This window comes from Mycosarcoma maydis, chromosome 8 (assembly GCF_000328475.2).
Source record: "Mycosarcoma maydis chromosome 8, whole genome shotgun sequence".
Lineage (NCBI taxonomy): Eukaryota > Fungi > Basidiomycota > Ustilaginomycetes > Ustilaginales > Mycosarcoma > Mycosarcoma maydis.
This window is the reverse complement of record NC_026485.1, coordinates 138,398-162,430: the sequence shown is the minus strand read 5'-3', so window position 1 is coordinate 162,430 and position 24,033 is coordinate 138,398. Positions and strand designations below refer to the sequence as shown.

General features: G+C 54.5%; 8 protein-coding genes across 8 annotated transcripts; 5 read left to right on the top strand and 3 right to left on the bottom strand.

The window, feature by feature from the left end:
• Window positions 1-1,898: 1,898 nt before the first annotated feature.
• Window positions 1,899-4,481, top strand: UMAG_10393 (cleavage polyadenylation factor subunit FIP1; the record flags this gene model as incomplete). Its single annotated transcript, XM_011391478.1, has 1 exon — window positions 1,899-4,481. The coding sequence occupies one exon, from the start codon at window positions 1,899-1,901 to the stop codon at window positions 4,479-4,481; it is 2,583 nt and encodes an 860-aa protein (XP_011389780.1).
• A 563-nt stretch (window positions 4,482-5,044) lies between these two features.
• UMAG_03178 (uncharacterized protein) lies at window positions 5,045-5,638 on the bottom strand (the record flags this gene model as incomplete). The annotated part of the gene is made up of 1 exon (XM_011391330.1): window positions 5,045-5,638. The coding sequence occupies one exon, from the start codon at window positions 5,636-5,638 to the stop codon at window positions 5,045-5,047; it is 594 nt and encodes a 197-aa protein (XP_011389632.1).
• A 326-nt stretch (window positions 5,639-5,964) lies between these two features.
• UMAG_03177 (uncharacterized protein) lies at window positions 5,965-6,483 on the bottom strand (the record flags this gene model as incomplete). The annotated part of the gene is made up of 1 exon (XM_011391329.1): window positions 5,965-6,483. The coding sequence occupies one exon, from the start codon at window positions 6,481-6,483 to the stop codon at window positions 5,965-5,967; it is 519 nt and encodes a 172-aa protein (XP_011389631.1).
• Window positions 6,484-7,495: 1,012 nt separating this feature from the next.
• UMAG_10392 (uncharacterized protein) lies at window positions 7,496-8,623 on the top strand (the record flags this gene model as incomplete). Its single annotated transcript, XM_011391477.1, has 1 exon — window positions 7,496-8,623. The coding sequence occupies one exon, from the start codon at window positions 7,496-7,498 to the stop codon at window positions 8,621-8,623; it is 1,128 nt and encodes a 375-aa protein (XP_011389779.1).
• A 1,467-nt stretch (window positions 8,624-10,090) lies between these two features.
• On the top strand, window positions 10,091-13,573 carry UMAG_03175 (uncharacterized protein; the record flags this gene model as incomplete). Its single annotated transcript, XM_011391328.1, has 1 exon — window positions 10,091-13,573. The coding sequence occupies one exon, from the start codon at window positions 10,091-10,093 to the stop codon at window positions 13,571-13,573; it is 3,483 nt and encodes a 1,160-aa protein (XP_011389630.1).
• Window positions 13,574-13,989: 416 nt separating this feature from the next.
• UMAG_12212 (uncharacterized protein) lies at window positions 13,990-14,931 on the top strand (the record flags this gene model as incomplete). The annotated part of the gene is made up of 1 exon (XM_011391547.1): window positions 13,990-14,931. One exon carries the CDS (start codon window positions 13,990-13,992, stop codon window positions 14,929-14,931), a length of 942 nt encoding a protein of 313 aa, XP_011389849.1.
• Window positions 14,932-15,035: 104 nt separating this feature from the next.
• On the bottom strand, window positions 15,036-17,465 carry UMAG_10391 (uncharacterized protein; the record flags this gene model as incomplete). Its single annotated transcript, XM_011391476.1, has 1 exon — window positions 15,036-17,465. The coding sequence occupies one exon, from the start codon at window positions 17,463-17,465 to the stop codon at window positions 15,036-15,038; it is 2,430 nt and encodes an 809-aa protein (XP_011389778.1).
• Window positions 17,466-19,521: 2,056 nt separating this feature from the next.
• Window positions 19,522-20,520, top strand: UMAG_10390 (uncharacterized protein; the record flags this gene model as incomplete). Its single annotated transcript, XM_011391475.1, has 1 exon — window positions 19,522-20,520. One exon carries the CDS (start codon window positions 19,522-19,524, stop codon window positions 20,518-20,520), a length of 999 nt encoding a protein of 332 aa, XP_011389777.1.
• Window positions 20,521-24,033: the final 3,513 nt, after the last annotated feature.

Here is a 24,033-nt window from a genome sequence, read left to right as displayed (position 1 = left end):
TTCTTCACCAGTCTAACTTGGTTCGCAAGTCTAGACAGCGTGATCTAGTTACAGTCTAGCAGCTTTGAGTCCAACGTTGGCTTCAGCTAGTTATCCAGAAGCTTTATGCGTCATGCTGAGCCATGCTTTTGCAATACTCTGACGGCTGGGAATTGTGCAAGGCAGGATGAAAGAGCGAGCGATGACGGGTGTCGAGTGGCAAAAATTCGTGAAAAGTTTCATGTTTGGCGCGTAATCGTGAATGTCGACGAGGCAATTGAGCCACGGAGGCAGGCGCCGATTGTGGTGGAAAGAATGTATGCACGCTTGTCATGCGCCTCAAGTGTTGCGTGACGTTTCGAGATTCTGGAGATGTTTGCGTCGTGCTTGCGTCGTTCTTGTGTCATTTCCGGCAGGGATGTGTTCAGACGTCGACTCGAGTCGGAAATCGCCGTCAATACGAAAAGGTCTTTGCTGCTACTGCTGCTGCTATTGTTATTGTTGTTGTTACTGCTGCTGCAGCGGTCACCAGCACTTGCGGCTTTGACGAGCAAGATGAGCAGCAAAACACACGAAACATGTTCAGAACGACACTTGTCGATTCGCCACCGTCACCACTTGGCAGGAACGAAGGAGTGAGTCTAACTTAGCAGTTGCAAGAACGATCGTGGAAGCTTGGCCGTGTCGCTGCGGGAAAAAAATACTATGAAAATGAACTCGCCATTTCATTTCGTACGGTATGCATAGAAAGACGCACGGCTTTGCGGAAGAATCACGAATCTGTGAATACCGGATGCGTGGCTTGTTTTGGTCTGAGAAACCCGATGCAACGCCACCGATGGCAGGAGGACCCCGGGGTTCAACGACGTGTCACGATGCATGCCCACGCCAATCACGAATCACGAATCACGAATCACGAATCGTGAGTCTTGAGTCGTGGTTAAATATATTTACAGTATCGTAATGTAATCACGAATTTTCATTCACATTGCAAAATACAGTAACTGTATGTGACTTTTGTCCACTCGCTCGTATAGAATCACCAATCGTGAATCCACGAATTGATTTGATTTGATTTGATTTGGGTTGGGTTTGGATGCAAGTAACGGTCTATCTGACTCTCGGGTCCGCGTTTCTTTCGCTGACTGACTTTCTTTCTTTCTTTCTTTCTTTCTTTCTTTCTTTCTTTCTTTCTTTCTTTCTTTCTTTCTTTCTTTCTTTCTTTCTTTCTTTCGTGTTTGGTCCAAATCGTGTATCACGAAACGTGAATGAATGCTCGGTTGGAGTCACTTCGATCAACGCGACGGTTCGTCGCGAACAAGTGGCTCCGCTCCTTGCTTCTCGCTGATGCTCAAACTTCTTCGTGTGGGTCAGACCATCTGTAGACAGCTCTCAGCGCTTCGAGCACTTGTCGCGCTTGATTCTCTTCTATCACTTAGCTACGCTCGACGTTCTCTGCGATTTCCAAAACAAAAGATACAGAGCTAAGAGGAACCAGCTGCAGCAAGACAGGCTGATGCAACGCGACTTTCGTGATTATTGCCATCCTTGCAAAAATGAATCGTACGTGTGAATTTTTGGTCACGGGTTTTGATGCTTGCTGATCGGCGATATTTTCACAAAGTTCGTCCCGATCGTTAATCGCCGCTCCACGTTTGGAAATTCGAAAGAAACGACCAAAAAGCACGCGAGAACGACGTGCGAGCCATCGTGATCAGTTAAGTTGTCCACAGCCCAACATTACGCCAGCAGAGGCTCCATCGTCCATCGCGACTTTTACAGACGACATCACCCGACACGACCCTCTTCTCCGTCCGCCAAGCGAGCCTTTTTGCTGTGATTACTCTAATTTATGCTTCACTAGCTACACTATTCACCTCGCTCTTACTCGATTCCGCTCACGCCTAGACGCTTCGATCATGGAGGACGACGACGACGCCTTTCTGTACGGCGACGAACCAGCCCAAGCTCCTCTGCTTCCCAAATCAGACGACCTCGCCAATGGCACGACACCCACAGCTGCCGGATCAATCACCGACAATGCTTTCGACAAAGCGAAGCACAATGGCAGTGATCAAGACAAGGAACAGGCCGGCGATGCAGATCAAGCCGACGACGATGACGACGATGACGACGACGATCAAGACGGTGATGACAACGACGATGACGATAGCGATTCAGATATTGAGTTCATCATTGACGCAACTCAAGAGTCACAACAGCCGCCTGCTCGTCCCGGCTTCCAACGACCAGGCGCTCCCGGTACCCGCCCCTTACCCACCCAAAGCACTCCTCAGCGGCCTCAATCTACGCTCACATCCGAATACACGCCCCTCTCGCGCTCACAACTTTTAGCAAATGCCAGTCCAGCCTCAGCTGGCCCCAGTACCAGCAGCGTCGCTCAGGATCCAACCGCTGCATCATCCGGTCCGCTGCCGCCTGGTGTCCCTCCCGCCAAGCCTCCGATGCCACTCGATGCCACAGGTCCTGAAGGTGGTCCACCTGCTGTTCCGTCCAATGCGCCAAGACTCAACCTCTCACCTGGGCCGGAAGACCGCGCATATCCGAAGCCTGAAGACATAGTCGACCAGGAGCTTTCCTCGGCGCAAGACATCTTTGATATTGACATTGAAAATCTCGCCGAAAAACCGTGGAGAAGGTACGGCGCCGACCTCACTGACTACTTTAACTACGGCTTCAACGAGGAGACCTGGAGTCTCTGGCGAGGCAAGAAGGAGCGCATGACCGATGCTAGAAAGAGCCTCGAAAACAATCTTTTGGGAGGCAACAACGTCGAGATGATGTCGGCCATGCAGCAGATGACAGCCATGATGCCACCACCACAAGCCATGCAGGCTATCATGTCACACAACGCAGGCGCTGCTGGAGCTGGACTCATGGGCATGCCGTCAATGTCACCGGATCAGATGATGGCTATGATGGCAAGCATGTCGGGCATGTCTGGCATGCCGCCCATGCCAGGAATGGGCAACATGCAAGCCAATATGCCGACCTTGGGCGGTGCAATGGGCATGAACCCCATGATGATGCCAGGTATGTTTGGTGGTCCACAATCCAACGGCGGCCCGCCTCCTCCCGGAAATGACCAACACAGTAATCACCGACAACCACAGCAACAGCAACAGCAACAGCAACAGCAACAGCAACAGCAACAGCAACAGCAACAGCAACAGCAACAGCAACAGCAACAGCAACAGCAACAGCAACAGCAACAGCAACAGCAACAGCAACAGCAACAGCAACAGCAACAGCAACAGCAGCGCTTCAGCCATTCGCCCTTTCCGCCAGCTCCAAATGTATTCGACGAACCCAACTCTACTCACCCGCGGCCGATGGATCGAGATGAGAGGCCAAGCGACCAGCTATCGGAACAACGAGATCCTGAACGAGGACGAGATACGCCAACAGACGCTGGAACCAATAAGGACGCGACAGAGGATGCTTCCGCGGAGCCCAAGCCTTCCTCTGGCGGTGGAATGCCGATGAAGCCGATGTCAGAAACCGACATGTCTGCGTTCTTTGGTGCGTCTGGTGTCGATCTGTCGCAAGCGGCTGCTGCTGGTTTTAGCGTGCCAAGCAACACGACCGACTCTTCCGACACACGAACCACACCTTCGGCCGCGCCGCCCAAGCCAGGACCACCAAAATCGGCGCCGTTAGGACCAGCCGCAACAAAGGGTACATCGATTCGAGGTCGTGCAGCTGCCGCTGCTACTGGCGCTTCGACCAGCTCGCGCCTCGCCCGTGCAGTCTCGCCCACACTACCTCCCAATGTACCTTCGGGGCCCAGAAATCCTGGCAAACGTTACAACGATCGAGATACGGGCGCTGGCGCAGCTGATCTTCTCGACTATGGTGCCACCGGCGGAGGAGGCGAAGAAGATCGTGCGCATGCCGATGGATGGGATTCGAGAGAGCGTAGCCCCGATCGTAACACACGACGCAGCGCAGCCGGTTTCTCGAGCCGAAATCGACGAGAAGGCACACACGACCATGCTGACTCGATGAGCGCCAACGGTCGTGACAACAATGAAGAAGCCAACGCCTCGCGTCGTGGTGGCAACACGTCCAAACGAGGTGCAGCCGACGAATGGGACGACGATGGAGCCTCGCAATCGTCGACGGGCGGCCGACGTCGTCGCACCACGGGTGCTTCGCACCGGTCCGAATCGCATCGCGAACGAGAGCGCTCTGAACGCGAACGCGATCGAGAACGAGATCGAGATCGAGACAGAGAACGCGAGAAGGAAAAGGAACGCGAAAGGCAGGCGAGGAGTCAGGCCAGATCCGAACGCAGAGCGGGCAGAGATCTCGACGATGCGGCCATCCCCACGGGTCCAGCTGCCGGCGTTAGCAGCGCACGCAAGTCAAGCCGCAAACGCTCGGCGCCCGAGGATCAAGATGGCGACCAACACCGTGACGCTCCACCATCCAAGAGCAGCGCAAGTAGCAGGAAGAGCGCTTCACGCAAAAAACGCTGACGAGTGACCAACCTCATCTCATGAAGCGACTCGTATCAAAAAAAAATCAGTTCAAAGTGACACACATTCCTTTTGGCTGTGATGTAAGAAATTGCTTGCTTCCACGATCGTGATCAAGTGTGGTCAGAGTCAAGTACAACGTGAAGTGGGACAACGAACCTATGAAAAGCAGGTCCGACGATTGTCCGTGCAACTGCATTGGTGAGGAGCCTGGTACCGTGCTCGAGGGCAACAAGCACAGTCGATTGCTTGAGGAGCGTCTATGCTGAGCTGCTAAGTTTGCCAAGAATCAAAGGAGCAGATGAGTTCTGCTACGTCTGCTGGGGGCTATCGGCGTTTGGTGCAGATCCTCGATGGAAGCGGCTGTCCGCCGACACAGACCCTACTAGCTTGGTGTGATGCGACTAGTTCGTATTGGCAAGTGGAATGCCTCCCTTGACAACAAGGTTTGGTTGCACTTTGGCAGTCCCTTCTGTGGTCAAAGAGCTTCGGCGTAGGCCCTGATGGTACATCTGTAATTTGTTGCACCACGCGCTGCACGCTTAAGCGCGGCTTGCTCCGACTCATCGTGTGTGTTGGCGGCCATGCCGACGGTCTTTATCGTAAATGTATCGATCTCTGCTCGAGGATGCATAAGCTGGGCTTTCTCTGCTCCGACGCTCTGAGGGTTGTGGCGCAAGGTCGGTTGGCGTTTGGCACGTCTTGATTGTGAGAGTGGCACCATCGATCTGGCCACCGCTCATGTAAAGTGCCGCTTTTGCAGCCTCTTCAACTGAGGACATGATAACATAAGCGGATCCGTTGCGTTCCTTGGCTTGCGCTGTGCTGGGAATGAGATGAACACGTTGCACACGGCCGTACCAGCCAAAGATGTGGCGCAAATGTGATTCGCAGACGTTGTGAGTTAGGTGGTCGATACGCAGTGCTGTCTTGTTGGTAAGCTTGGTCGAGGACATGCGATCGTCGACAGCTTGGCACGGCGAGTGCGAGCGAGACGAGTCACGCACATGCGCAGAGGAAGAATGTAGGTCTAAACGCGAAGCCGAGTTTTGTGGGCGCAAGCTGGCATCGGAAGAGGCCGAGTGTCTGTGGTATCGATCGTCGAAGCCCGACTCATCTGGTTCGCCGTGACGTGTTGAATCAGCTGTTCGATCCATTTCGACTGGTCGTTGCGCTTGCTAGATTTAGCGCCCCAGGTGGATAGGTGGTGTGCCACTGTTGAGATGTTGACGAGGGAAAAGACAACTTGTGACTGCAGCAGCAGCAGCAGCTTGGTTGAAATTGCCTTGCTTCTCAGCCGACCGTGAACGTCACTCGTGATGTGATTCACGATTTCTCAGAAAAAGCTACGTGATAGATGAACCTCGTATGCCTACCGAAAATCGCATACAACACTTTCGGGCGATCACAGCACAAACCTGGGATGGCATGGTATCATTGATTCATTGCATTGGCTCAAAAGGATGCGGTGCTAGCACGTCGACTAGATAGCCTTGAGCACGTTCTCAGCCGAAGTGACAGTGACGTCAGGAGCGTTGTCCTCGACAAAAGCCTTGCGAACGACACCACCCTCGACGACAAAGGCGTATCGCTTGGATCGGTGATTGCCGAGTAGACCACTGGCGTCAAAGTCCTGACCAACAGCCTGGGTGAAAGCGCCAGTGTCGTCGGCCAAGAAGTGGACGGTGGGAGCGGTGTCAGCGCCGAGCTTTTCCTTCCAGGCTTTCACGGTAAACTGGTCGTTGACAGCGACAATGTAGATAGCCTCGACGCCTTTGGACTGGAATTCCGAGGCGTGCTGGATGTAGCCAGGCACCTGCGACGAGCAGGGAGGAGTAAAGGCACCAGGAACACCAACGATGATCGACTTGCCGACCAGGTTGTCAAGCGAGACGTCGGCATTTTCGGGGTTGTTCTCCTTGAGCTTGATGCCGGTCTCGAGCTTGGCGCCCTCCTTGACGTCGCCCTTGATGGCAGCCTTGATCTTGTCGGTGAAGGACATTTTTCGTGGTAGGATGGTTGTGTTGGTAAGACGTTTTTTTCGTATTCCGAGAGACTGTGAGAGGCTCAGGTATATATGAGTATTTGAGCTAGTATGTGCACGGAGCAGACAAGAGTCGCCAGCCTGAAGAGAACAAGGCCAGCCATCGAACGGGCCAAGCGGCGCAGTCTTGCATCATTTCCATGGCGCAGTTAGTTTCAGATGGCAGCAGCAAAGCTGTATGGAACTCCCACCCGCTTCCGCCGCGAAACGCACATGGGCGCGCAACACAGTGGGCCGAGAATGTGTCGACTTGGAAGAGCAGGATGGCATCATTCGAGCTTGTTCGCCGTAGGGCCATTTGCCGTTCTTTGCAAGGGCAGTTGCAATCGAGAATCAATCACGAATCGCGTTGCCGCGGGAGCTCTTTCTTGGTTGACGGCGAACCAAGATGCGGGAGAGGGAGAACTACCGCGAACCGCCAGAACAAAAGTGGAGGCCGATGAATCACGAATATGTCGTGAGTTGGCCTTGATGCAGCACCAACGTCACGTCACGTCGGCCAAACTAGTCACGAGTCGTGAGTGTTCCACGCACGTACTGCTCATGCATGACATACAGTCACATGGGTCAAGCTGACAACGGAGCGTTGCTACTGTGCACACAGTCACTCGATCAAATATCATAGTCCACCCTGAGGGATGATCATAATCAACTCGTGACTGTAGCCCACCCTGAATTTTGTAGACAGTGGAAGCTCTGTGATGTTCGGACCTTACAGTACAGCACAGAAGGCGTGTGCGTCAAGTGATTTCATTCGTGATTGATTCACGATTCATGATTCTTGATTCCGACGAGCCGTGTCAGCACCACGCTTGGGCCATGCCGCATCGTGGTCGTGTGTGGGGGCGAGACGGAAATCTTGCACCTGGGTGTGTTTGATCACGGTTTTAGTTTGGTTCTTCGACTTTGACTCTGAAAGCTGAATTGCGACTCCATTCTACCACCATCCCATCAGTACCGCCAATCGTGAATGTCGGTACCGCAACAAGTCAGAGTCGGCGTGGTGGGAGCGGGCGAAGTGTCGCAGGTGGTGCATCTGCCAACGCTCCAGTTGCTATCGGATCAATACACAGTATTGGCCATCTGCGACGTCTCGCGCCAGGCAGCAGAGCATGTGGCCGCCAAATGGAACGTCGCTCACGTCTACACTCGGAGCTCGGACATGGTACAACGCGAAGATATCGATCTCGTGCTGGTTGCCAACAGCGACGAGTACCATGCGTCGTGTGCTATCGAGGCGGCCAAGGCGGGCAAGCATGTCTTTATCGAGAAGCCTATGGCACTCACACGCTCCGATGCACAAGCGATACAACGCGCAGCTCACGAGAATCAACGCAAGATCTTTGTCGGCTACATGCGGCGCTATGCACCTGCTTTCCAGCTCTTCCAAGAGCTTCTTGCCGAGTCGGGCCCCATCCGTCATGCAATTGTCAAGGACATCATAGGTCCCAACTCGTTCTTCGTCTCGCAATCCGGCACCAATTCAAGAAAGTTCAGCGCCGACATCCCGGAAAAGGATGGCGAGGACAAGGCTGCACGAGCCAAAGCGATGCTGCAAGAGGCGATTGGCTCACGCAAGGCGACCGATGCTCGACTCGGAGCTGTCTATCGCTTGCTCGGATCGTTGGGAAGTCACGACCTCAGCTTCATGCGTGAAGCTTTGGGAGGCAAGCCGGACCGGTGTCTTTCTGCGTTTGCTAGCCAGGATGGCATGTTCATTTCGGCTTCGTTCGAGTATACCAACCAGGGCGCACACAAGGGCACCGACAAGTACAACGTGCTCTACACCACAGGTCTTCACAATGTCGGCGTGTTCGAGTCGTTCTTGGAAGTCTTTACCGACGACCGTGTGTTGCGGATCGACATCGACACGCCTTACGTCAAAGGATTGCCCATCAATGTGACAGTCAAGGAGAACGACGACAAGGGTCACTACTCGGAGCGCATCATTCGAAGCACCTATCAGGATGCATACACCACCGAATTTCTTGATCTGCACCAGGCACTGAGTACTGGCCAAGATCTCAAGACAACGCCGCAGGACGCCATAGAGGACCTTGACATTTTCGACATGATCATGAGCCATCTTGAAGCCTAGATTTCACGCACAACATCACGGTCTACTGTCCCTCGGCTACCACACATGGCCGGCGTATGAGCAAGAGAGCAACGGTGCGTTTGGTGTTTGGTTGCCTGCGAGCTGACCAGGCTTGACCTTACCCATGTATCGTCCGACGGACCAGAGCCAGACACCAGAGTGTCGAGGCGTGAGTGGGCGTGTGGGGTGGGGAGATTCACGATTCCAAAGTTATAAAATAACGAAATCGTGAATCGTGAATGGTTCGAACTTACATTGACAATCGTGAATTGTTCTTGTTTGTGCATCGCATCGCTGCATTTCACGCTCGAGTTTTCCAAGGTGGTCAACCAACTTGATCGCTTGGCCGAAGAGTTCTTCTACCTACCTACAATTGCTGTTCTCTGTCAATCAAATCGTGAATGAATCAGAGAATCTGAACGTAAGCGTGATCCTGTTTCAGTAGGCTTGAGAAGAGGCTAGACTGGCTCTACATGTACAATCGTGAATCAATTGCCTGCTGTTTGCTCCACAGTCACGTTTTCAAGCGCCGAAATCAGGGTGGCGGAGGCAGTGAAACGAGTTACCAAGTGCGACGAACAAGCCCAATCACTGAAGCGTTGTGAGTTTAGAGGAGGCTAACTTGGCTTGCCAAAGGCTCTCTTCTCACTTGACCAACGCGATTCGCGATTCACGATTCACGATTTACGATTCACGATAGATACTGTATCCACGATAGATGTGCACGATAGATCCACGATAACTTGATTGATTCATGATCCGTGAGTGATTTTCGTGTAGATTCACGATTCACGATTCACGATTCACGATTCACAATTCACAATTCACAATATTCAGATTCCAATCACGAAAATCAAATCGAGAACCGCACAGGCTCAGCCACGAGTCGGGAGTGTGAATCGTGAATTGTTAATGACGAAGGTGAAACTGTGAATGGGAACCGTGAATTCGCGAAACGGGACAGCGACTGTTTCAACTCGGCTCTGTCCCCACAAGCTTCGCGTGCTTGGCATCGATTCACGCTTCTCGCTTCACGCTTCTCGATTCACGATTCGGCGTATGCCGCAAGCAACGCAAACGCAAGCACTCGAGCTGTGCCTGTATCAAGTGTGCCATGAACCCTGTGAGAGAGCTGCTGTCGCTTTTGGCCATCCCGCTCCTAGGAAAGCTTCTGCTCTCTAGCGAGGTAGCATGGATGCTTGGGTCCAGCTACCATCGTCCATCATCCATCCACACCTGGCATCTCCCACACACGAGCTCGCAGCATTGCATCCAGGCCACATGTTTCAAACTACACACCAACTAGCCCGCTGAGCACGTCTCTCGCCGACCTTGTCTACATCCATCATGCTCTTGTAGACACGCACCGAGCGCCACAAGCCTCGATTCGGCGCTGCGCTCTATATCAATCACGCCAAACGTACCTACATCCATCGTCGAGCTTTCTTTTCGACGGTGCCATTCACCATGGAGGCGGTGCACATCGCCACGGCCACTGCCACCGACACGGCCCGAGTCATACCCGGGCTCTCTGCCTCACATATACAAACCTGGCTGCCAGTCAAGGTGCAGCTTAGTATGAGGAACCGTCTGTTTTCCAAAAACATCTTTCGCACCAGAGAAATCTGGAACAGAGGCACAACCTCGTACAAGGCCGCCTTTGTGTCTGCTCTCGTCGTTGCAGCCGCTTGCTATCTTGTCTATGGCCTCCTACACAGATTATCCTCCCACCAAGCCAAGCCCTTCCGGCCACATGCCACCGTGCTGGTCGAGGATGATACCACCAATCGCCTCGACAACCAGCTAGACAGCGACGAGTACGAGGACGAGGACGAAGAAGAATCGTCTCGCTCTTTCGGCTTCCTTGCCAATTCCAAGGACAGACTCGTCCTTCGTAAAATGCTCGGCAGAAGCGATCCCACTCTTTCCAGACGTCCCAGCATTGTGCGCATTGTATCCTCTGATCCAAGCAGCAGTCTTTGCGAACGTCCTATGCACGTCGATCTCGAACCTCCCACGCGTCGCTCCTTTTGGGCAGCACCTGTCTCTCACAGCCCGCCTTCCGACTCGAGCGCCCCCAACAGCCCTGTTGTACCTTCTCCCGCTCTCTCTACCACGCTTCAGCGATCCACATCCAGCTCGTCTGGTACGGCCGCCACAAGGCGACGCAAAGAGAGCGGCAGGCTTCACACCGCTAGCCCGAGTCGTTCCCCACTAGCATCGGCCACCGCTCTCGCCAGCCGTCCGGCGCGCCTTCGATCGGTAGATGCACGATCGCCCTTGGCCCGAACAGCTGCGAGAAGCAAGAGGAACAGCACCTCGAGCATCAGCAGCACAGACTCTCCCAGACCAGCAGTCACTCAAGATGCACTTGCCGCTGCTGAACAGGACCAGCTTCCAGGCACTCCAAGCATCACCTCTGAAGCCTCTTCCCTTTCGGCAGCTCTGGGTCACTCTTCGGCGTTGGCCGATGACTACGACGCTTCTGCATGCTCATCGCCCACGTCGAGCACCTTTTCCCTCGCCAGAGCCCCTTCAATCCTCAAACGTCGGCCACAATCCTTTCGCACCGCCTCATTGCGAGAGATCGACATCTCGTATAGCCTGATGCAACGCAGACAGTCTTTGCCTACACTTGCCGCTTTAGCGCCGGGCGCCGAGTCATCCTTTTCGCAACAACAGCAGCAAGAGCTTTGGCACGCTAACGGCATCCTCCAGCCTTTCGGTCCTGGCTCTCCTCCCCCGCCGCCCTATCAGTCTTGCATCGCCCAAATTGGCCCAGGTCCATCGGAAACCGAAACACTCTGGCCGCGAAACGCCAAAGCTCGGAGCATCAAGCTCGTCGAACCAGATTGGCGTCCTCACACCGAATCTCACATCCGTGCGCGCGAACGTCTCGAAACAGCATCACGCTTCGCAGCTTTCAAAGCCAGCGCGATGCGACCCGCCCCAGACACGAAATTTGACCAGGTCGACCTGGATTCAGACGAATTTTGGTTCGAACGCTTCACCCAAAGCACGGCGGCGGCAGGCAGGGATTGGGACTGGAGAAAGAGGAGGGCTCGATTACAGCGAGCCGCTGCTCTCGGTATGGCCCTCGGCCAGAGCAGTCTGGCTACTCAACCCAGCCCGAATCTGCCAGGAAATGTGGGCATGACAGACGTGCATCTCCAACAGCGATCGCAGCAAGCAGGCGCAACCATCCCGGCGTCACAGACAGCATCGTCCGCTCGCAAGCAGATGCGGGCTGCTCCGCTCATTACATTCACAGAGCAAGAGCTCAAGACGACACCCGTTTTACAGGTAGACACCGCATCTTTGAGCCCTACAGTGACTCAAGGTAATGGCACGCCCATGAGCCCCACGCCAAGCGGCATGGGCACCCCATTGGGCGGGATCTTTGGAGCTGCCGGCTATTCCGAAGACAGTGTAGACAGTGTGGACGTGGTCAAGGCCGCGCGTGTAGCACAGCGCAGACGTGCTAGCGAAGACGCCGGCTCTGCAGCCACCGATCGATCGCGAAGGGGTGTCGTGAACAAAATCACTCGTCGAAGAGTGTCAGCGTCGGCCGCGGCTAGCATCCCCAGCTCGCCGGGTCCATCATCGCAAAGTGATGGACCATCCACCTCGTTCAACGCCGAAGGCTTTGCTACCTCGCCTCTTCGCGAAACATCGGCATCTCCCCTTTTCAACCAAATGCACGGCTTCATCGGCAGCAGCAGCAGTAGCAGTAGCGAAATGGATCTGCACGATCCGTACGAGACTGAAACACTTCCATCTACAGGCATGTCGTCGAGTTACAGCGTTCCTGGCCGGCTCAGCAGCCTAAGCGGATCGGTGGGTAAGAAGGTCGGCTTGACAAATTTGCGTGTAGGCCTGCGAACAGGCTCTGCTTCCAGTGCAAGCGGTAATGGGTTTATGCCAAACGCAAGTGGCATCGACTTGGTGCCAACTTCGCCGGACCTGGACGCGCAAGAGACGATGGATGGCACTGGCTATTCGGAGGCCACACCATCGCCAGAAGGACCCAGAAGCAGTGCTGATGCGTATAGCTACGCCACAGCTTCCTCCGAAGAAACGGTGCCACCGTCAATGCACCGATCATCACGCAAGAACGAGTTGCGTCGTGTGGAAAAGTGGGATCTGAACGAAGCATCGCTTGGCAATTCGAATCCGCCCTTGTTCCATGGTGGATCGTGCTTTGCAAGGCAAGCTTCGGCACCTGCTGCATCCCTGTACCAGGAGCTACGACAGGATGTGGAGCGAGGCTCGATTTCACGCGAATCCAACGATTCCGATTCGCTGAGGCGGAGGATGCGTGCACGCTCACAGACCGAGTCTGCATCGTTGGACAGCGGCTCGTTGATTGCGATGCGGAACAGCGCCATTGCTGCTAGCAAGGATGGGATCGCAGCGCTGGCTGCGGGCATCCCAACTTCGACTCCGCCGGCAGTCAAGTCGAGGGCGAGGAACGGATCGCGGTCGAGCATCATGCGTAGTGCATCAGGCGCGAGCAGCGATCTGAACCGAAGCGCGAAACGGCGCTCTTCACTGCGTCCGGGTAGCTCTCTGGGGTCGGATACGTCTTCGATCACGTCGTCGATTGTTGGCGGCGGTTCTGGATCGCGCACTGGATCGCTGCGTCATAGTTCATCGCCCGTGCGCTCGCGCAGAGACAGCTGTGGCGGCGTGCCCGATCCGCAGATGCAGCCGGAACCGGCACCACGAGGCATGGCGCAGAGGGCGCGCAGCGCAAGCATCAGCAGCAACGCTTCTAGCCTGGCGTCGGCCAACAGCAGTAGGACGGCGAGCAGGCGCAACAGCTTCAGGGACGCCGGAGGCGCAGCAAGTCTGTTGGGTCTGAGCATGACGAGCAGCAACCCAGCCACTCCCGGCGCTGAAGCTGAGAGGCGTACGGACCCGTTTAGTATGACGGCTATTTCGACGTAGCAAGGCACCAAGTGCTGGGTGCGGTGAGGCGCAACTTGATTCTCGATCGTGCATGCACGATGCTGTACTTTACTTGTTTCACTCTGTGACGCTACCACATGTTTTTAAGGTCAAGCGTGGAGCACCCAAGTCAGTGAGTGCTTGTGTAGAGGCACAATAAGTTAGACGTGAGCGTGTGTTCACCGTGCGCGCCACGCGCGTGATGGTTGAAAGCGGAAAAATCGGAAATCGGAAATCGGAGCGAGGGAGCGGTGAGTCTGGAAAACAGCGAATTGTGAATTGAATTTTGAGAGGGTTGATGTTTGAAGTGCACCATCATCACAGTCTACGGTTTCGAATCGGCTGTTTGCGACGCTGTGGGAGGAATTTCTTGGCGATTCTCGAGAACAAGAAGAGATAGAATAGGGCGGACGGCGATGTTGCGCTGGTTGTCGCGGCCGGTATGGAGGGGATTCGGGGGTGACTATGGGGTGGTGAGGGGGATGCGGGTTAGTGCGGTGGTGAGGGGGGAAGCGAACAAGGAGGGGACGGGGCTGAAGAGCGAGGTGGAAGGCGCGGGTTCGGAGGATAGGTTGGGAAAGGCACTGGTTCGAGAGTCGTCATCGTCGCCGGAGGAGATGAATACGCGGCCGTTGCCGTACCTTTCGTTTGCGCTCGGCGTGGCTACTGCGCCATCATCGAGCTCGGCGACGTGGGCAGAGACGCGCGATCGACTGGTGTCTACTGAACATCGCATGGCAACGCGCAAGGCGATCATACAGCAAGCTACGCGCGGCTACTTCCACGACTTCCACGCCATCAAATCACACGGCGGCAAAACATGGCGCGCACCAAACACGCTCATCAAATCCTCGCGTTCGCTCTACTTTCCCAAATTCACCGGCTCGCGTCTGAGCGACAAAGCAAAGTGCAACACTGTCGATATCCTGCGCAACAAAATCTCAGTGATCGCGCTCCTTGGAAGCAAGATCTCGGAAGAACACACGAAATCGTTTTACCAACCCACTCTAGATACTTTTGCCACGCATCCAAACTTCCAACTGGTCCAAATCAACCTCCAACAAAACCCGCTCAAGAGCTACCTAGTCAGCCTGTTCATCTCAAGCCTCAGAAACCACATCGACGCGCGCTTTCATTCAACCTACCTGCTCAGTAGCGACAACATCGAACTCATCAAAGATGCGCTTGGCTACCACAACAAACACGTCGGCTACACCTATCTTGTCGACGAATCTGGTAGGATCAGGTGGGCCGGAGGCGCATTCGCCGAACACGCCGAGTGCACCGCTCTCAAGGCGTGCACCGGCGTCCTACTCGACCGCTTCCGAGACCACGCAAAATCCACCACGAAAAAGTAAGCCACGCCTCACATGCAACCGATTCCGTATTCACATTCTATGCCAATCGGCCAAACTTGCGCAGAATGATTTGCTGCTTGCGTGCGTGTGTGCGACAAGCGCGGCTAGCAAACCACACACTCGTCCCTTTTTGACTGTTTCTGAGGCGCAAACCCCATCTCTGCAAATGTGTTGTACGGTTTCTTGGACACGTCGTCCGAGCCACCAGATGTCTTTGTGCAGGCCGAAGCGCTCGACGATGCCACCGCTGAAGCAGGTTTCGAGGGCAACGACGACGATGGCGTCGATGCGTGCGTGGGCCGGCTGTTGTCGTTGGGCGCATGACCAGCGCCGTGACGACCAGACGTCCAAGTGCGGTGCGGTGCACCACTAGACGCCAAAGCACCCGCCGAAGCACCCGCTCGAGCTTGCTGCGTTGCAGCAATCGACGCGCTCGGCATTGGTGGTGCCACACTTGGCTCACTTCGCAGCTTGCCCTCGTAGCCGTAGTCGGGTCGCTTGCGTCCCGCAGCGGTCTCTTGGACCATCTTCATCGTCTTTCTTCGCGACAGCTCGAGGTTGTTGTTGTTGGTCTTGCTGCTGATGACACCCGCGTCCGCAGCGACTCGACCGTTCGGAGGTTTGCCAGATGCAGTGGCCGCGCCGCCGCTCGGCCTTGGTTGGCCGGGAGCACCACCTGCAACGTTGTGATCGTGTTCAAAGAGCGGACTGCGACCCTCGCGATCCGACAGCATCTTAGCCTGCGTGCGCTTGCGCACCAGCTTGTCGTCCATGACTGCCTCGTGTTGCTGACGCGAAATGCCGAGAGCTTGTGGTGCCTGCAGCGCGCGCAGCCTCTCCTGCGCGTCAGTATTGTCCTTGGCCGCTGCCTTGCTGTACCACTTTCTAGCAAGCTCCACGTTTCTTTCCGTTCCGACGCCAACCTCGTGGTAGTAACCGAGCGCGAATTCGGCTGAAGCAAGTCCCTTGCGCGCTGCTTTGTCGGCAAACGTGTAGGCGAGCTGCTCGTTCTTGTCAAAATACGACTCGGCACCACAGAGGAACCATTTGGACAGAGCCATGTCCGCCTCGATCTCGCCGCCTTGCGATGCCAAGCTGTAGTACTGCACGCTGAGCAGAGGGTCGAAAGCACAACCGAGCTGCGCATACTCGAACAACCAACCGCACTTGTACTGTGCTGGAGCAAAGTTGAGGTAGGCTGCTCGCTGGATGCGTTGCCGCGCTTCGTCTTCCAAAATGGCTGCTGATGTATTGGCAGGTCTCAGCAGATGAGCGGGGATGTCGACGTGCGAAAATTCGCGAGCAAGCAGCATGCCGTAGATGTAGGCCGGTTGTGGTGTGTCGAGATCGGCCTTGTCGGCAGCATCGCGCAGCATGGCGATGGCTCGAGCGTGGTTGATGGGTATCTCGAGCTGACCGAGCAGGTTGGCCATCCCCATTCGGTAGATGCAGCCGACGTCTGCTGCGTGCACACCTCGCTCGTAGGCATCCCTTGCGCGAGCCAGATCGCCGAGTACTTCATAATCGCGACCGATGCGAAACCAGCTGGGTGCGCAGCCCATGCGAGCAGAGAGTTCAAAGTCGTTGAAGGCTTCTTTGAGGTTTTTGGCGAGGTAGGTAGGGAAAGCGCCCGATGCTTGCAGATCGCCGCGCAGGAAGAGCGCCTCGGGCAGGGGACGTGCGGACGAGGCATTTGCAATGATGATCGAGATGGCTTCGTCGGTCCACTTGACCAGATTGGGCTCGCTGATCTTTGTGCCGTCGGAAAAGTTGCGTTCAACATACTTGAGCATTTGTCTGGCCCAAGCGACGCGCTGTTTGTCATCTTGAGCTCGATCTCGCTGCGCCGCCAACGAAGCCATGTCCGGCAGAGGAGCGGATAGACTGGGAGGTTTGGACGAGGTCGAGGAGGACGACGACGACGTTGCGGGTTGAGGGTTGTGCACCTGGGATGAGCGTCTTGAGTGATCGACGGGCAAATTGTGGGCGCTTGCACTTCGTGTGGATATGGCCTGCGTTTGCGGGGCGGAATGTAGTGCCAAGGCTTGCGTGTTGCTGCTGATACCGTGATACGGCTTAGGCATGGCAGGAGGATGCGAAGGAGGAGGAGGAGGAGGAGGATGCGGTGCAGCGCTGGGAGGTGGCACACGCTGGTGGTGAAGGGATGCAAAGCCACCGACAAAGGCGTGGTGGGAAAAAGATTGCTGCGAGGGAGGTGGAGGCGGCGGTGGAGTGGGGGCATGTACAAGTTGGCCTGGTTTCAGGCCGGAGGAGAAGGTAGCAGACGAAGAGGAATAGGAAGCTGATTGTTGTCTGAGACGCTGCTGTTCCTTCTCGAGGGCTCCAGGCGGTAGCGGAGGTAGAGGTGGCGCTGACGATCGATGTGATTTTGGGAGCGACGCTGTCGCTGTGACTGGTGGTGATGGCCTTGGCTGCGAGGCGGTGATGCGCGTGCTGCCTGGGATGGGCGGATAGGAAGAGTCGGTTCCGAAGCCTGAAGGCAAGCTTGGGAGGAAAGGTGGCTGTCCGGACATGGCAATAGAACAGATGCGCCGACAGTGACGGTGATTCGTGCTTCGTGTTTGCTAGCGAGAAGTGTGAATAGAGTAGGGCAAGTGCACGATTGAGTGTGGCCTGGCTGACGATGCAGAGAGATGACTTGAATACGATGGGATCTCTTTCGATGCGCTGGCTGACGGTATGCTGTCCCAGAGACGGAAGGTAAGGGTGGTCGAGAGGCGAATGGCACAAGAGAATCACGAATGGCTGGCAGGCCAATATAAGACGAGGTGACGCGCAGGGGCTGTGGAACGTTGACGATCATGATCCCCGTATGCTTGGCTCGATAGCAGCGCGAAACCAACACAAAAGCACACCCTCCGTGTCCGTGTCCGTGTCCGTGTCCGTGTTCGTGTCCGTATCCGTGTCTGTGCCCCTCACGACGGCCTTGACAGTTAAGAGTATGCACAGCCAAGCGTGAACCGAGAGGCAATAATCACGAATGTTCCAATTTGTAGTTAGTGAGTGGCTCACGTCAAAAAGGGTCTTTTGCAGCATGCGACATGCATTCGACAGGACAATTTGAAATAAGTTAACTAATCACATTGTGAATGTAACTTAGCAATGAAAATGGCAGCAGCAGCAGCAGCAGCAGCAGCAGCAGCAACAACAACATCAGTCGTGAATTATCAATCACGAATCATCACGAAACGGCATTTCGCGATTCACGATTTCGTGTTTGAGAACAACACTTCACGATTCGTGATTGTCGATAGTCATCTGATCTAACATTATCCGTGGTTCGGCGTGCCGTGTCGTGCGTGCTTTTGTCTTCTTGTTCATTCGTGATTCACGATTCTGTGATTTCTTGGGGCTCACGGCTGTTTTGGCTTGCAGACACGAATTCATGATTCGTGATTGCCACTCACGACTCGATTTCTGCCTTTGCACGAAAACAACGTGCAGAAATCCAGGTCGAGAAAATCACGCATCTACCACAAAACGCCGAGTTCGCACTCATGACTTGGATTCGAGATGGGACACGCACGACGCTGTTTGATAATCCGCACGCTGCTGTCGATACATGTGCCTGTGTATCCAAGATGGTTGATCTTGGTGTTCTCATGCTGTCTCCTGTTGGTCAGCGTGGTCTAGCGGTTGTGGCCTTACACCTCTTGGAAGAAACGAAGACGCGTCACGCCAAGACAGGGTCTTTAGAGCGCTTCTCGCTTTCTTCAACCGTCACGAGTGGTAAGCGTGAAGTTCCAAGTTGTTGTGTTAGCCGACGAACAACCAAGCACGAAGTTCTAGACAGGAAGAGCCCAGGACACTCACCTGGACCGGCAAAGATTCGTCCGCTCATGTGCGTCGTGCATCCCGCCTCTACTCGCGATTGCTAGCCACACACCACTTATGACTCGAACCCAACAAAGTCGATCAAGCCACACTGCACCCTTCACGCTTGAATCACAAATCGGCTTCGGCATCGCTCAAATTCTCGTGTCGGCTGTTTTATTAGTCTAAAACATACTGTAGTTACAAGATACAGCCACGAGTCACGAACACACTTCCACCGTTCACGATTCGTGATTGTGACTTTCGGATGACAAGAGGATGCCTCACACGTCAAGTTGTCACCAGCAATCACGAGTCTGTTCCCAACCGCATCACATATTCAGCTCCGTGCTCGACACAGCGGCGCGTTAGGCCGCTTATCACACTTTTTGTTGGTGTGGTTGGTGTATCCTTGACGGCATCTTCAGCCGCGTATCGCCCACCGCTGACCGCAAGCTTCGAAGAGAGTCAGTGATTGGTGAAATTCAAAGCGACGCCCGAGTAGTCAAAGTTGGTCAAGCCTTATCGTGCGACCAAGACAGAGCTGGCGGCTGTGCACCATTCCCATTTTACAAGGTAGACGCTTTGCAAGGTAGACTTGGTGGTTGCTACGTCGCCTCTCGGTCAGCATTCACGACTCTCCCACGTTGGTCTCGGATCACAGCCGATAGTCGACATCCCTGAAACTTGGCGCTCCTCATCCTCGTCGCATTTGGTTTCTAGCAACGCTTCGCTTGCTTGTAGCGCAATTCAACGATGCATACGCATACAACGCCACCGATTATCCACAGTATATCGGCTCAGCCAGTATCGGATGCCACCGTGGTGCCTCGTGTCGGCGTCGCCGTCTTTGTGCTCAACGAAAAGGGGCATGTCCTCATCGGAAAACGCACAGGCAGTCACGGTGCCGGCACTCTCGCTCTTCCAGGCGGTCATCTCGAACTTCACGAGTCCTTCTACGACTGCGCTGCTCGCGAGACGTTTGAGGAAACCGGTCTCATTCTCGAATCACCGCAGAACAGAGCGCAATCCGAGCTGCTCACACCATCGCCGCCCCAATTTTACGCGCATCATGGTTCCCAATCTCCCTCGCAGCCTATCCTGGCCAGCACCGCATCAACTCCCTCTCCTCTTGACACTGCTTCCTCGACTACCGCCACAACACAGCCGCGCTACATCCCTCGCTTGCCTCCCACACCTTTGCAGTTTCTCACCGCGCAGAACTCGGTGCGCATGAAGGATTACGGCGAAGAGGGCCACGGAAAACACTACGTCACCATCTTCATGAAGGCCAGCGTCCGAACCGACGCCGCCAATCCTGAAGCGCATGCTCAGATCATGGAACCCACAAAGTGCCTCGGCTGGTGCTGGGTTCCCGTGTCTTACCTGCTAAATGCCGCTCATCGGCAGCATCAACTTCAACTTTTGCAGCTCGCTGCCGCCTCTGAGGGTCGAGCCTTGCCCGTATCCATCGACAAGCTTCTCGAAGCAGAGAGCCTGGCTCAAGTACTTCAAGACGCCGGTGAAACCGATCGTCTTAGCGGATTTGGCTCATCCATCACATCTGCTTTGCGGTTCGACAGCACAAGACGGCTATCATCTGCCACTCTTCATCATTCAAATGGCTCCCGAGACGTCTTTGATGCCCAAGAGACGCTTGCCTGGGCCGAGGCCGACGACTTTGCACGAGGCGCTCCTCTCTTCCAGCCGCTTGTCAATGTCATCATCGATCACCCTGACTTGCGGCTTGACTGACGCGGCAACAGGCCGAGCTTGTCGGGAGCGTCAACTCCAGTCATACCAAAGAAAACGCAATGTCATTGTCACGAAGTGTAACCATTCCCTTGCAGTCCCTTCCTCCAGGCTTGTGCTGACCCCACGCGCCTGCCTGAGCCACTAAAGCTGCGGTCGTGAGGTGCTCTCTTTTTGTCCTGTTCTAGTCAACTCGTTAGCCAGATTCTCACACAAAGGCGCGCTTGCTCGGTCCTGTTGTCTTCAACACGCCATATCTAGCTGACAAAGTCGCAACTTGCTTTTTCTGTTGTCCTTCTTTCCGAACCCGAACAAAGTTGTTTGTGGCTTGCTCCTGAAAGCTTGAGAATGCTTCATCACTTTAGCGTACAAACAGACCCTGCGGCGACAGGTATAGGGTGGTTGAGATCAGAAAACTGTGCAGTATCAGACGGCATGCGGATCATGCGCTTTTGAAAACGCTTAGACAATCGTGAATGCTCCGACGATCTCAACGATCCTAGCGCTAGGCGCGGCCCGAGCACATCTCGGCGATGCTATCAGCACTCGAACCGCTCGACACACGCGTCACGAACGTCGTTTCCCATACTTGATGGGTCTGAGCTTGAGCAGCCTCTCGAAATGAAGTGTTCGTCGATAGGTATGATACAGTCATGCCACAGCCACAGCCACAGCCACAGTGACATTATGAAGCCGAGTTGGCAGCGCAGCAATTGCACCTGTCGCGCGAATCGGATCGTCTTGCTGCAAAAACGTCACGGCATTTCGCTGGCTCGCATCTGAATTCTGCTGCGCTTGCAATCAACGAAAGCTCGTGCTTGGTGGACGAACGAGCGGGACTAGCTTCATGCAACAAGACACGAGCAGTTGATAAAGCCGGTCTTGCATCGTTCATTCAGTCTCAGATTCAGGATGCGGCTGCGCGCGATGGTCGCTTTCATGGACGACTTGACTTTGCACTAGCAGACATGAAAAGATCCGACCCCGAGCACTTGTCAAGTAGTAGATTACATGCAGCCGGCGTCTGAAATGATGTCTCTCGTCGACGGAACGTGTGCTACATGCTTAAGAACAGGACACAGTAGGTCTGAGTACGCTTTCGGACTGACGACTGTTTCTTGCATGAGTATGTCTGAGTACGCTTTCGGACTGACGACTGTTTCTTGCATGAGTATGTCTGAGTACGCTTTCGGACTGACGACTGTTTCTTGCATGAGTATGGCGCGAATTCAACTCTGTCTGTCGTGTCTAGGTCAAGGTGACAAGGATATCACATGGGTCGGGAGTCAAACAGTCAAACAACCGGCTATTCGCTCGAGGGAGCTCGCAATAGGTTACGAGCGGGTGCGAGTCTGCTGGTCTTGAGATCAGCAGCAAACTGGCAGATGAGGTTAAATCCTGTGTCTGGATGCGACCAACGCCTCAGAATTCTCGTTACTCGCACGCACAGCGGACTACTGCCTCTCCGCCGCTTATTCGTATACAAACGTCATGGCCAAAATCGGCACGCGGGATGCTTTGCACAGTTGTGCAGCTCTATAACGCCACATTCTAACAACACCCGTAAGCCGCAAGCCTCAAGCCGCAGGCAATCTACCAGATCATGTGCTGAACCGCACTACACTGGCGTATCGGTCGGATGGTGAGGCAGACCTTGCAGATGGCAGCTGTACGAATCTGTCAAAACCCTCATCAACACTTTCTAACAAACCAGGCATCACGAATCGTAAATACACATCCAGCTTTTCCAAATCGCGAATTGCTTACGTGAACGCGCAAATTCGCAACTCATAACTGTAAAATCACATGGTCAGTTTGCCGCGTCCAGATCCGCGAGTTGGACTCGCGAACGCATCGCATCGAGTTGTCGTAACAGGACACATCTGCATGCTTTCATGCCGAGCCAGTCGAGCCTTGACAATCTTGGGAGTTCAAAGGTTGCATCTTCCGGGACGGGTCGAAGCGAGTATGTTCGCAGCAGTTGCAATGGATCTGTGCTTGTTCGAGCTTTAAAGGGGATGCATCTCATCATGGAGCAAGTATAAGTGGCACGTTGTCAGGATGACGCTCATCAGTGCGCCACCAAAGAGGGCGGTCTGAGTCGTACAAAGCGCCTTTTGAGAAAGCCATGTCGTTGAACAAAGGCTGGGTTATCCTCTCCAACATCACGAGGCGTCAATCGCGCTGGGCTCGCACTCGAGACGCACGGTGCACCTTGGTTCAATGAGAAAGCTCTGATCGCCGAGCTCAGGTTTGTACCTGACTTAGAGCCTTCCGATGGGACTTGTGTGCATTCTGATGGCCTAAATACGGTCAATACGTACGTGCAGGGCTTCATGCCCATATATGCGAACAGACAAGTGGCATGGTACCATTCACACGCTACAGGCTCAATATCGAGCGTTACCAAGTCCATTTACCTCAACGTAGGTCCATTCGCAACCACTAGTATAGCGACATTAGACAAAGTTTATATGCAGCCATTTGGCATTGACTGCACTGCAAAGATGGGCTATCGCAGCTCTTGGACCGCTACTTCGTTTTGCCGCTATGATAGTGTCGCGGTTTGCAGGTCGTAAACCTCGCCAGTCTCGGCTTCTTCAGCCGTATGTGGCAGGACTGCTAATTGCAAGGCTAAGCTCGATGCTATGGCCCCCAATACAACGCTCGAGCGTTTTCATCCCACCCGAAGCAACTAAGGACGCAGATCCCGTTGCCGACGCATGTTGACGCGGTTTCATCCCTTCTTCAAAGGCGAGATATGCTGCCATTACTCTGGACGTCGTAAGTGAGCTCTCGTTTGGCTCAGTATGTGCGAAAATGGCACCTGGTTCTGCCATCTCTCTCCGCGAGTAACCAGCTGGAACTCTCGACCGTGGTTTCTGAGTGTTGTTGTTGTCAACTGTGACATCCAGCTGATCGTTCTATTCGCTCGCTACCCTCGTCCATTATACAATACCAAGCTTCCAAGAGCCTCAGAAGTCCCAGAAGTGAGTGCATTGCTGCTGCAGGGCGGAGTGGGCTTGAGCTGTGGACGAGGCTGTTGAACACAGACAAACGCGAGCGACGGACGATTGATTAGGGTTCTGACACCTGCTCCTCGTCAGAATTTCCATACGTGATTCGTGATTCGTGATTGTCTCGTAAAACTGTTTTATTTTAATTTTTTCGGCTGTTGGATCAGAAATAGAAATTCCCTCGCTATTCCGCTTTCTGGGTCCACTGCTCCATCCTGGACGTACCGTCGAGTCGGAACTACGCTGTACGACAAGCTGCAACGCTAACACTTCTGAGCCCACCGTTTCTTCATCTATGTTGTTGTGCAACGCGTAGCGCCGTAGGAGGTCGCCAGAAGAATGAGATCAAGCACTCGAGCAGCGCGCACACGTCGGCCTCTGTTTGTCAGTCTTGCCAGTGGCCATTGTGCATGCCGGTTGCTGATGTGAAACGGGCAACGCTGACAAGGTTGCTTGATGAGCATGCTGAAGTAGCCCAGAAACGTGACACTCTCAGTGC